Genomic DNA, 12,734 nt, shown 5'->3' with positions numbered 1-12,734 from the left:
AAGGCCCTGCAGGCTTCTCCTTTTGAGCCGCTTCGGCGAGCATTGGAGAAAGATTTGACACTAAAGGCCGTTTTTCTTGTGGCCATTACTTCGGCGAGACGGGTGTCAGAGCTCCAGGCGCTGTCTTGTAGAGACCCATTTCTGCAATTCTCAGAGTCCGGGGTCACGGTTCGGACCGTGCCTTCCTTCATGCGTTTCACCTAAACCAGCCTATTTTCTTGCCCTCCTTTGATAAGGAGGAGTTTCCAGAATCTTTTGGGCAGTTGCACCTGTTGGATGTGCGCAGGACTCTGCTGCAGTATCTGCGAGTTACTATCTCTTTCAGGATCTATGATCATCTGTTTGTTTTGCTATCAGGTCCTCGCAGAGGGTCTCCAGCGTCTAAAGCCACTATTGCCCGCTGGCTCAAAGAAACTATCTTTTCAGCGTATCTGCTTGCTGGCCGGTCTCCGCCTGTAGCCTTTAAGGTGCATTCTACCAGAGCGATTTCTTCCTCTTGGGCTAGAGGAGTGTGGTAGCCGTGTTAGTCCACTCTTAAGGTTATCAATAGAAATCAAACAAAATAAAACATGGAAAAGAAAATAAGATGATACCTTTTTTATTGGACATAACTTAATACATTTCTTGATTAGCTTTCGAAGGTTACCCTTCTTCCTCAGATCGGAAATAAGCAATCCACCTATCCACCTATCCACCCATCCTGTTAGAATATCAATGATATGCTTTGATGTCCCCATGCATACTTCCTACACACCCCCCTCCTCCCACCCTGTCAGACTGTCATAGTAATGCTTGAATGTTTTCACTTATATACACTGTCAGCTAGCACATTTGCTTATTTCCGATCTGAGGAAGAAGGGCAACCTTCGAAAGCTAATCAAGAAATGTATTAAGTTATGTCCAATAAAAAAGGTATCATCTTATTTTCTTTTCCATGTTTTATTTTGTTTGATTCCTCTTGGGCTGAAACTGGAGCACTCTCTCGTCAAGAGATATGCAGTGCAGCAACATGGGCTTCTAAGCTCTCTTTTGCCCGACATTACAGGCTGGATGTGGCTGCTAGGAGGGATGCGCATTTTGGAGCACAAGTGCTAGCGCGTGGTGTGACCAGTTCCCACCCTATATAGGGATTGCTTTGTTACATCCCATACATAATGGCTTCATCTGCTTGATGACAAGGAAGGGAAAATTAGGTTCTTACCTTGGTAATTTTCTTTCCTTTAGTCATAGCAGATGAAGCCACGAGCCCTCCCTGTATGATTGTCTGTATGCTGTGAATCTGTTTCAGGTTCTGTTCTTGTTTCCTGAAGTTCCTTCCTTGGGAGAAAGTTGGAAAACATTCTTCAGGATTCATGTTCACTTATAGGAGGATGAGTCCATTCCCTCCAGTTTGTTTTGGAGGATGAGTTTATTCCCTCCAGGAGGTTGCGTGTATCCCCTCCAGTTATACAATAAGGAGGGCAAGTTTATTCCCTCCAGGAGGATGTGTTCATTCTCTCCTTTTGAGTTCATGCCCTTGTTAAGGGGCCATCGTTCGCTGTGAGGAAAGTTCATGTTATTCCCATTGCGGTTTGCCATACTGCTTTGGAAGCTTCAAATACTGAAGAGGCAGTGGAGCTGGCTGGCCATGAGGCACTGTGAAAAGTTGAGTGCTCTCTATCTCCCCCTGCTGGTTGATGGACACAACCCATACATAATGGCTTCATCTGCTATGACTAAAGGAAAGAAAATTACCAAGGTAAGAACCTAATTTTCCCTTCTATTGTTAGTGTGTGCTAATTTGTAGCGCGTGCTAAAAAAATTAGCAGGCCTACAATGTGGCTTAGTAAATAGGGCCCTTAGATTGTAAGCCCTCCAGGTACTGGAAATAACTACTTTACCTGAATGTACACTACTGTGGTTTCTTTAGGTGTGCACGCATTACATAAGAACTAAAATAAAAATATAATTTTGTGCATGCCCTATAGATCATTTACAATAAGTTAATGATTCAGTAATTTCACAGGGTGAATGCCTGGTAAAATACATCAACAAGTCATAAAAGCAAAACATACCAAAACACATACAGTGATACTATCATCAAAATACTACTTATAGTTTCAAGGCAGTCCATAACAGATCAGATGCCCAGCATGTTTTGGCTTTCACCTGCCTCAATCTGTTATACAGTGAAGATGCAAACATCAGAAACAGCCAATCTCTCTTGGGTTCAATGCCTATAAGGGAATTGCAAAATTTGAGACATTGCACAGTTTTCTTATATGACATTTCAAAACAACTTGTAGTGTAAACTGAGTTCCTACATTATTTTCGGTATTCACAGCAGTCCACTGGACATACTTTTTATTTTAATAGTGTGCCCATTCCCACACCACCTAACATTTTAGGCGTTTTTTTATTAGACCGGATATGGGAAAGGGACTCAGAAGCAAAACAATTAGGCATGAGGAGAACCTTTTGAGGAAGATGGCGCAACCAGTTCTGAGGTTGAATCTGAGACAGAGCATCACATTATTCATTTCTTGTACTACACATTCAGAAATTGAACTGACTGTGAAGGCTTTTTTCTCCCCACTACTCAATATAATGCTTTATAAATGAGGGTAGAACTTACTTTTGTAAGCAAATTAGCATCACCATTTTTTTCTTTGACAAACTACAGATAAACATACAGATTTTTCAAAGTAATTAGAAATAAAAGTCATGATGGGTACCTGCAGGTCTACTTAATCCTCTCATATCTCATTTCACCAATGTATGTTGAGAGATGTGGATATATTGGAAAAGACAGTCTTTTACAACCTACCAAGGGAAGAAAGTGAGCCTGTAAAAATACTCCAGTGGGCAGTATTTGATATTCAAAGTACTTACTGCTTATTTATTTGAAAGAGTCTCTTGTTTATTACTTTCTTCAAGAGAAACATTTACTTGGTAAGCAATCCCATGGGTCTTTACACACATAACATGAAGGTAGAAAAGACCATGTTAGCCTATTCGCTCCACCCATTGAAAACTTTTGCTTTGGTTGCATATGAGTGTTATATATTTAGTAGTTCCACTACCCCCTCAAGCGTCTCCTGCCTTGCCCTTCATTCCTTTTCTTGCCACTGGCCTGCTTTGGAACTTGAATTTTTATTATTTATTTTACCAAATTTGAGCTCAAGGTAAGTTATGTATCAGGTACAATAGGTACAGTATGTTCCTTCCTAGAGGGTTTATAATATGTTTGTACCTGAGGTAATGAATAGTGAAATGAGGTACCCAAGATTGCAAGAATCATCATAAAGAGAAGGGGGATTTGAATCCTGTTTCCCAGCTGCTAGTTTACTTCTCCATGTCTAAAATCTGCTAATCTACTGACCTCCAACCTCTCTCGATAGGCCATTTTAAGGCACATCTTCCTCTTTTGAGTTGTAGAAGGCTGCCCCCTAATCCCATGTCGAAGTGCCTCTCCATTTAGTTATTTAGATTTTGCTCACATCTTTTTCAGTAGTAGCTCAAGGTGAGTTACATTCAGGTACTCTGGATATTTCTCTGTCCCAGGAGGGCTCACAATCTAAGTTTGTACCTGAGGCAATGGAGGGTTAAGTGACTTGCCCAAGATCACAAGGAGCAGCAGTGGGATTTGAACCGGCCACCTCTGGATTGCAAGACCGGTGCTCTAACCACTAGGCCACTTCTCCACTCCATGTGTTAAGCACCAGTTTTCTAGCAATGCAAGCAGCCATCAAAACAGCAGGCCGATATTTGGTCTCCCCATGTTCATTGAAAGATGAATTTTAACCATGGTAACTCCACACAAGTGTTATCAGGCTCCGTACAATGCCAGTGCAGCAGCAGGGCTGCTCTAAGGATCATATCTGCTTTTCCAGGCAGCTTATCCCAATTTGTTCTTGAAAATCAGGTGCAGTCTTACTCAAATATTGACCCTAACAGCTCTTGTATTCTTTGATTCTTTAATCTTTAATTTTGGAAATATCTGGGTAACGTAGCATTTGCTTAACATCTGTTATGATCCACTGGCCATACAGCATCAATGTGAACGCAATCCTTTGTATAACAGTTGATGTGTGGTAGTATAAATATTGTAATAGGACCAGGAATTCATGACTAAGTTTGGGAATAAACAAAACTGAAGTTTTTGCCTTATAAAAATGGTGCCTGTGCAGTGTACGATTTTAAGATTATGATTTCTGGCTATTTTAGCATTCATAGCAATTGTTTGGCTTTAACTAGAAATAATTAATCATACTAAGGCATGCTTTGCTTGATGCAATTATATTGGCTTAATGTATGCACTATACCTGGCTACATTTCATTTCCCTTCCCTCTATCTGTTAATCTGAGCATGCAGAAATAATTCACTTTGAGGTGTTCAGTTGAGCTTTGCATTATTTTTACTTGGACAGGTTGTCAAGTTACTGAGCAACAAAAGATCACAAGCTGTTGGCATACTAATGTCCAGTCTCCACTTAGATATGAAAGACATACAGCATGGTAAGTCTATGAACTTATAACCTATGTTTTGTATTGTTATGAAAGGGGGATGTGAAATATGTGCAAAATTTAAACTTTGATTTTGTTCCATGGTAGTTTCATTGGTTTCTTTTTAATAAACAAGTAAATACACATTTTAAATGTTAACACTTCAGTGTTAGGTTGACTGTTCTTTTGGTTGCATTATAAAGCTGAAGATTCTTAGCTGATTTTGATTGTTGTATAAGGTGTGTTTTGCTACAGTCTATATTGCTTATTGTGGATGGTCAGTCTGTATGTCCTTCTCTATACACAAAGAAGTGGCCTAAACAAGCACATTATATCAGAGATAAAGCCAAGGTAAAGCAGCAGTGCAGACAGCTGATGAGTCACCCCTCCCCCCTTCCGGACAGAGGAGACAAAGCAGCTATACCAAAGGGAAGGGGTGGAATGAGAGGCTAGAACAAATGGAAGAGAGGGGGATAGGAAAAGAGCTTGGAAGGGAGGGAAGCTATTTCACTGCAGCACCATTTACTCCTCACTCCTTGCATTCCACCCCTCTGCTGTCAGGTGTACTCCCTGTATACCCCCAACATTTGCATGTCTGTGTAGTCCCATTTATACCTTGCACTCATGTAGATTCCACACACCACTCATTGTTGCAAAAGGCACATTTCTCATTACCGCTGCCCTTCCCAGTCATTTGCAGCTCCCCAACACACCATCACATTCCTTCACACATGCTACTCTTCACCCATACTCAGCATACTAAAGCCTCCAAAATCTAAAAAATATATACCCCCTTGAACTTCCAGGGTATACATTAAAAGCATCCCACCACCTTGCTTTAGACATCCCCACACTGTTATTCATTCATTGAACCCAGCCACCCATTCATTTAATCAGCTTTCACCACCAGTCATAGCTTTCCTATCCAGTTACTCAGACCCTCTACTGCTCTTAATCCCCCCACCTACTCACTAACTCAGCCCAATAATGCACGCCTTCAGAAAATCGAGCCTTAGTACAATCTTGAATTTGTTATTTTAAGGTGTATTTGGAAAATCAAAATGTCCAGACTCCTGGAACTTAAAAGTAATTCACCTAATGTACTATATTGCCATCATTTTTATCCAGATCCACAACAAATCGAGAATTAAAAAAAAAACAACAAATTTTGATTGTAAATGTTAATGTCATTACAGGCATCTAAGATGACCTTTATCTGAATTATTGCCCTATAATTGATTTGGTTTGTAAAACTGAGTATTTTGTTGTTTTTCTTTTAAGCATTTTAATAAAGCATAACTGTGAAGAAAGGTGAAAAGTGGGAGTACATTTATATTCAGAAAGTCCTTTTGTGTTGCCTAGAGGCTGACTTTAGATTAAAAGCAGATTGTACTGTCTTGTGAAGTGCCAGTCTACCTATTAAATACGGTTTTTAGTACAGTTTGCAAACTTTATAAATCATGAAAACCTTTTTTTTTTTTTTTTCAGGCTATGGGCGTAGTTTGACTGCTTTATTTGAAGGGAGGGAGCAAAAGGGTGGTGCTTGGTGCATTAATATATTCATTTGCATGCAGACATCTCATACAGATTCATGATTATTCCAAAGGAAAAAACAAACAGTCTAAGACTAAATATGAAGCAGCATTCCAATATAGTGAAGATATTTTTTTAACTGAAATGAGCCATAACCATGGAACATTTGTCTCGTAAATCCCCCTCTTGCAGTCACATGAATTGGCACAGAAAGAGCATCCTAGGCCTGACACCAACACCCTTCTCTCTTCTCTTTTTCCAATGCCCAGCTGTTTCTCCTTTCCTCTACCCTATCTCTCTCTCGCTCTCTCTCTCTCTCTTTCTTTACCAGCACTTCTCCATTTTATTTATATACAAAACTTAATATACCATGATATCTACCATTCTATGTGATGTACAAACTAACATATACATTTTCATAAAAATGCATAAACAAATCATTGCCTCCTGTTTAGTTCTTCTAATTTAAATATAGTCAGATACTGTTAATACCATACTATACCACATGGATAGAAAAAAAAATAGCCCCCCCCCAACTGTCATCCCTATTAGGCAGCACTCTTTTCTGGGGCCATCCACAGGCAGCACTTTAAACCTATACCCTACCCCTACAGGTAGTACTTGAGAGCACTTACCCCCAGGTGTGGCTCAAGGCAGTCTGCTGCCTGATGTGATGGATGAGGTGGCACACCCCTCCCAAGACTTCCAAAAGAGAAGGCCCTCTGAAAGGTTAGGAAGGAGAGTGAGGAGGTCCTCTTACTCTGAACACTAGTCAGGCAGTTGTCCCAAGGAAAAATAATTAATGCAATTTATATGCGCAAGCTTTACTTAAAAAAAAAAGTAAACTTCATTAGCAAAAATTGTTTGTGTTAAATTACCTGGAACTCTAATAAAAAAAAAATACAGACCCCTGGCTCTGCATTGACACAGTGTTAAAAGCAAGCATACATTCTGCATCCACAGAAGTCTTTCTCAAATGCAATGTGTGCAGAGCAGAACCAGGGTATGTTTTTATAGAATTCACCATACAATTAAAAAAAAAAAAAATCTGATTCTAGTTTTCATCTCAGTAGCAGCAACATAACACCACTCCAGCAGCAGACCTGTTTATGAATGAATGCAAAACCCTACAAAAGTCAAATGTACTATTCCATATCAGCACCGACAAGGACCTTCCTAGGAAAAGGAAGCATTATACATATCACAGTGATTCCTATTGAGATAAGTGAACAAGCTGTATTGAATCAGAATAACTGCCCCAGTCACACATGCAGAGCACAAATAGACCCTCTCCTAATACAGAATGAGACCACAAACTAAAAGTATATAGACAAAATTAATGTGAAACTTCAAAAAGTCAGATTATGCGTGCAGCACAACACCAGAGAAATAGAAAGAGATGCATTAGATCCTGTAATATGCAAAATATAAAGATAGCAGTTACCAAAACTGACACATTCCAATCATTAAATGGAAAATAAAATGATCTACCTTTTTTGGATCTGGTGGTTTTTTCCGAATGATATTGGTTTTAGTTTGTTTCTTCTTTATCCTACTACTACTACTACTACTTAACATTTCGAAAGCGCTACTAGGGTTACGCAGCGCTGTACAATTTAACATAGAGGGACAGTCCCTGCTCAAAGAGCTTACAATCTAGAAGACAAGTGAACGGTCAGTCCGATAGGGGCAGTCAAATTGGGACAGTCTGGATTTACTGAACGGTAAGAGTTAGGTGCCGAACGCAGCATTGAAGAGGTGGGTTTTAAGCAAAGACTTGAAGATGGGCAGGGAGGGGGCTTGGCATATGGGCTCAGGAAGGTTGTTCCAAGCATAGGGTGAGGCGAGGCAGAATGAGCGGAGCCTGGAGTTGGCGGTGGTGGAGAAGGGTACTGAGAGGAGGGATTTGTCCTGTGAACTGAGGTTTCGGGTGGGAACGTAAGGGGAGATGAGGGTAGAAAGGTAGTGAGGGGCAGCAGACTGAGTGCATTTGTTAGGTAAGAAGGAGAAGCTTGAATTGAATGCGATATCTGATTGGAAGCCAGTGAAGTGACCTGAGGAGAGGGGTGATATGAGTATATCGGTTCTGGCGGAATATAAGACGTGCAGCAGAGTTCTGAACAGATTGAAGGGGGGCTAGATGGCTAAGTGGGAGGCCGGTGAGGAGTAAGTTGCAGTAGTCAAGGCGAGAGGTAATCCTCTTAGTGTGCTGTCCAGGACCTCCTATTCATTTGCCATTTCTTTTCTGTATTCCTATCTTCATTTCCTCATTGATTTTTCGCATTCAGCTTTCTATAATTTATTTTCTTCATCTCAAATTTCATGTCGTCTTCTCATCCTCTGGTCTTCAAGTTTCTGTCTAGCTCTCCATCTCTCCCCCATCCTTGTCAAACATCTCTCCTTCTCAAACCATATCAGGCATCTCTCCTGTTTTCCTTTTCCTCATGTCCAATTATCTCTCCCTCATCTTCCCTGTCACCTAACTCCATGTTTAGTATTTCTTCCCATCTCCCTTTCCGCTTTGTCCAGCATGCTCCCACTGATTATCATGTTTCTCAATTTCCGCCATCTCACCCTGATCTTCCCTTTCACCTTCTGTGTCTAGTACATCCTCCCATCTACTTTTTCACCTTGTCCAGTGTTCTCTCCCTGATCTCCTCTCCAGCATCTGATATCTCTTTTCACATGACCCTCCTCTCCAGCATCTTCTGCCAATGTCTCCTTCCATCCACCTCTCTCTAGCGTCTTCCCAATCCTCCTTCTACCTGCCTCCTCTCCAGCGTTTTCCCCTAGTCTCTTCTTCCACCTACCTCCACTCAGTACTGCCCTTTGTCTCCCTATCTCCTTCTTCCTGGTGTCCAGCATATCCCCGCTCCCAACCCAAAACTGTGTGCTATCTTTCTTCTCCCTCCCTTGCCCACATATTCCAGCATCCCTCCGCTCTCTCTCCTTCCGTGTCCAGCTTTGTTCCCCACCCCCCAGTCCATTCCCTTCCCTGAAGCCTGTTCTCATTCTGTGGCTGGACTGAGTTTCTTACTGTCCCTCCCCTGCCCGACGTGTTCCAGTATCAGTCTTTCTCTCTCTTTCTTCTTCTTCCCTGTTCTGCCACTTCTTGCCCTCCTCTTCCCCCCCCCCCCCCAGCATTCGCTTCCTCCTCTCAAATCTGCCATAGTCTCGTGGCTCCTTCCCAGTGCCACCACTATGAGAAGAATTATAAACAGCAGGCGCACAGCCTCGTGCTGTAGTGCTTCCTGCCGGGTTTGCCAGAACCGCCCCTTGGCAGCAGGAACTGCATCAGAAGGAGCAGTCTGGCAGAGCTTTATTCGAAGCACTGTAGCACAGGACTCTGTATGAGCTGTTTTTAGTTCCTGCTCATTGCGCTTGTATTGGAAAGGAGCTGTAGGATCAGGACATGTTTGAGGGGAGGGAGTGGGGCAAGAAGGGACAAAGAAGAAGAAAGAGAGAGATACTGGAATGCATTGGGCAGGGAAGGGAGAGTAAGAAACTTGGTCCAGAAGCATTTGGGGGGGGGGGCAATGCCACCTTTACCCCCTCCAACTGCCCATGTTTCAGACTTTTCAGCACACCTGTGTGTGGGCGAGGTACTAATTTGAACACAGCAAATTGAATGTATCTCATAGAAAAATTCACAACTAGCAGTATTCTCCTCTGTTGTGTCAATTGATGAGTAGTTTTTAATCACAGTTTTATAAAATGGTCTTGATAGTTATGTGACTTCCTCACTCTGAAGCATATAAGATGGTAGTTGTAGAGTGAGGCCCCAGTACTGGCGCCAAGAAGTACGTGGTATTTCTAAAGCTGGCAGATGTAGTTCAGTTAAGTCATTGAGTAAAATCTGAAAATAATGATATGATCCTTTCCTTTTGTCAAATATTCAGCTTAGTTTGAGTTAATAATGAGAACCTTATGAACAAAGGAGTCCGCCTAACATCTGTGTCTGTGGTATAGCCAACATGAGTTCACTGAAAATTTGCTTGCTTAACATGAAATACAAACAATAACATACCATGACTGTCAGTAGTTGAAGAGGTCACATAATATTGGGTTTTATCTTTATCCTATTAGAATTTGAAGGCCAAATAGTTGAAAAAAACCTTAATGTTGAGCATACCATTTCATTTTCCCCGTACCATTAGCTGAAAGTTTTTAAAATGTGTTATATATATTAGAGAATTATAGCTGTGGGATACTTTTTATGGTGAATATAACTTCGAGTAATCATTTCCAAAGGCATTGAAACCATTAATATATTTCCTGTGTCTTGGCCATAGTTTCTGCTACATGGAACCAACTATGTGTACAGTTTGTGTTTTGTTATACTTAGGAAGGACTTGTGAAAATTAAACTCTTTCCCTATGAGGAAATTACTCATTCTAGTTCCCGTCCACTTACTGGATACCTAAGTATATGTATCTCTGCAAACTGTTCCAAAACAGTTTTGGTGTTATAGCCAAATGCTTACTTAAAAGAGGGTCAGATTGCAACAGGGGTAATTCTGTTTTGTGAGATGCACATAATTAACCTTCTTTGAATTAAATAGAGCCAGGTGAGCTCCTGTTGTTTCTGTGCCACAAAATTGATGTCTCAGTACCCAAGGTGGGAAGAAATGTGTATTGCATTTGTGCCTTGTGGTGGAGAATTAGGGATGTGCAAGCCACAAATTCTCATTTTATTAATTTCCCATTTCTGGGATTTTTAATATTTGTAGCTTGTTAATAATTTTTATTTTGTTTTGAGGCATTTATTTATTTATTTAGATTTTGCTCACACCTTTTTCAGTAGTAGCTCAAGGTGAGTTACATTCAGGTACTCTGGATATTTCTCTGTCCCAGGAGGGCTCACAATCTAAGTTTGTAGCTGAGGCAATGGAGGGTTAAGTGATTTGCCCAAGATCACAAGGAACAGCAGTGGGATTTGAACTGGCCACCTCTGGATTGCAAGGCCACAAGGCCACTCCTCCACTCATTGCTATCAGTATTATGCTCTATTGCTCAATAATGTACATGACTCTTCAGTAGAGCAGCTATTGATAAATAAGGGGTTTACTGAGCAGTAGGGTGCACTATTACACAGGAAAATTGTTTTCTTTCATTTTGGGTAAAACATGTGAAATGACAAGGTCTGGCCAATATAGTGCCAATATGGTATCTGAGTAAGGTACACCTACAGGAGCAGATTTCTGCTGCCCTACGGAGTGTTCCTTTAGCTCAAGAATGGGCAAGAGGAAGGGGAAAACCAGGGCATATCCCTCTGCTGCCAGCATTGCCGCCCCCCCCCCCCCCCACTCTGTCAGACGATGCTGGAGCAGTTCAGAGCCCTATCAGCAGCTGATCCGGCATTACTCTCAGCTCTGTCAGCGGAAACACCTACTATAAACAGTATGAATGGGGTTTCTTTGAGACCTGTCAAGAGAGCAGCTCTTCAGCAACCAGGAAGATTCATTGCAGGAGAGTAACAAGAGTGCAGGTGGTTTTGCAATGCCTCATCTGTTGAAGGGTGCCCCTGCAGGGTTGTCATCCCCTGTGCTTAAGAAGTCTGTTAAGAACATAAGAATACCCATACTGAGTCAGACCAATGATCCTTCTAGCCCAGAATCCTGCTTCCAACAGTGGCCAATCCAGGTCACAAATATCTGGCAGAAACTCAATTAGTAGTAACATTCCATGCTACCAATCCCGGGGCAAGCAGTGGCTTCCCCCATGTCTATCTCAATAACAGACTATGGACTTTTCCTCCAGGACCTTGTCCAAAACTTATTGAAACCTTTTTTTTTTAAAGGATAGATTCTTCAATTACAACAAACTTTGAGTAAAAGAACTTTTACTGGGGAGAGGGGAAACATTCTTGATGCAAGGGTAGTCTCAAGACCAGTGGTAGTGACGTTTGAGTCACTCTGGGATGTAATACAAATTCTCAGCTCTTCATTAAATAACTTTTCTAAGAAGTATGGTGAAGAATTAAGGCTTGTTTCTGGGTCTGTTGTGGAATAGTCCCAGATGATAGATGAACATACCACCAGGATTTGTGCATTGAAGGAGAAAGTTGTAACCTTGCAAGAACTAGGACATAGGGGGTCTTTTACTAAGCCGTGGTAGCATTTTTAGTGCACAGTAGAAATCAGCTGGTGGTAAACACTAAGACACCCATAGGAATTTAATGGGCGTCTCTGCGTTTACCCAGCTGATTTCTACCATGAGCAAACAATGCTACAGTGGCTTAGTAAAAGAGCCCCATAGCTTGGTTAAAGATAAGAATCAGCAAAGAAAAAAATAATTTAAGCATTTTGAACTGCCAAAGTTACCTCTTATCCCCCCCCCCCCCCAACCCCAAGAAAATGTTGCAAAAGTACTTTAAGGAAGTGCTTTATGTGTCACCTAGACCTTCCATTGACCTTTAACATCTTTTCTGGAGTCTACCCTAGAAGTGGTGACTCAGAGGTCCACACTGGTGGTTACTTTTGCTCTGGCTTCAGACCGCAATGCTGTTCTGTGATTAATCTTAAGATTTATGAATGAGCGGGGTTTTTTAAAAATCAAAATTACGTATTTTTCCAGAGACTTAAGGTAACACAAAAAAATAATTCTTGGCCCTACAACCAAGAGTAAAAGCTTTGGGCAGAAATTTTATTTTAAAATTTCCTTGTGTGTGTAGTATAAATTTTGAGGATAGAAGTTGTTTGTTTTTTGATATCAATC

General features: G+C 41.2%; 1 protein-coding gene across 1 annotated transcript in view; it reads left to right on the top strand.

Moving 5' to 3' along the window:
* The window catches only part of FMN2 (formin 2), a 434,815-nt gene that overhangs the window by 209,700 nt on the left and 212,381 nt on the right, over positions 1-12,734 (top strand). Inside the window, exon 8 of the mRNA XM_030196386.1 lies at positions 4,410-4,497. Coding sequence (XP_030052246.1) covers positions 4,410-4,497 — 88 coding nt within the window. The remainder of the gene's footprint in view (positions 1-4,409; positions 4,498-12,734) is intronic.

The sequence above is a fragment of the Microcaecilia unicolor genome, chromosome 3 (assembly GCF_901765095.1).
Source record: "Microcaecilia unicolor chromosome 3, aMicUni1.1, whole genome shotgun sequence".
Classification (NCBI taxonomy): Eukaryota; Metazoa; Chordata; class Amphibia; order Gymnophiona; family Siphonopidae; genus Microcaecilia; species Microcaecilia unicolor.
This window is presented reverse-complemented; position numbering and strand designations above follow the sequence as displayed.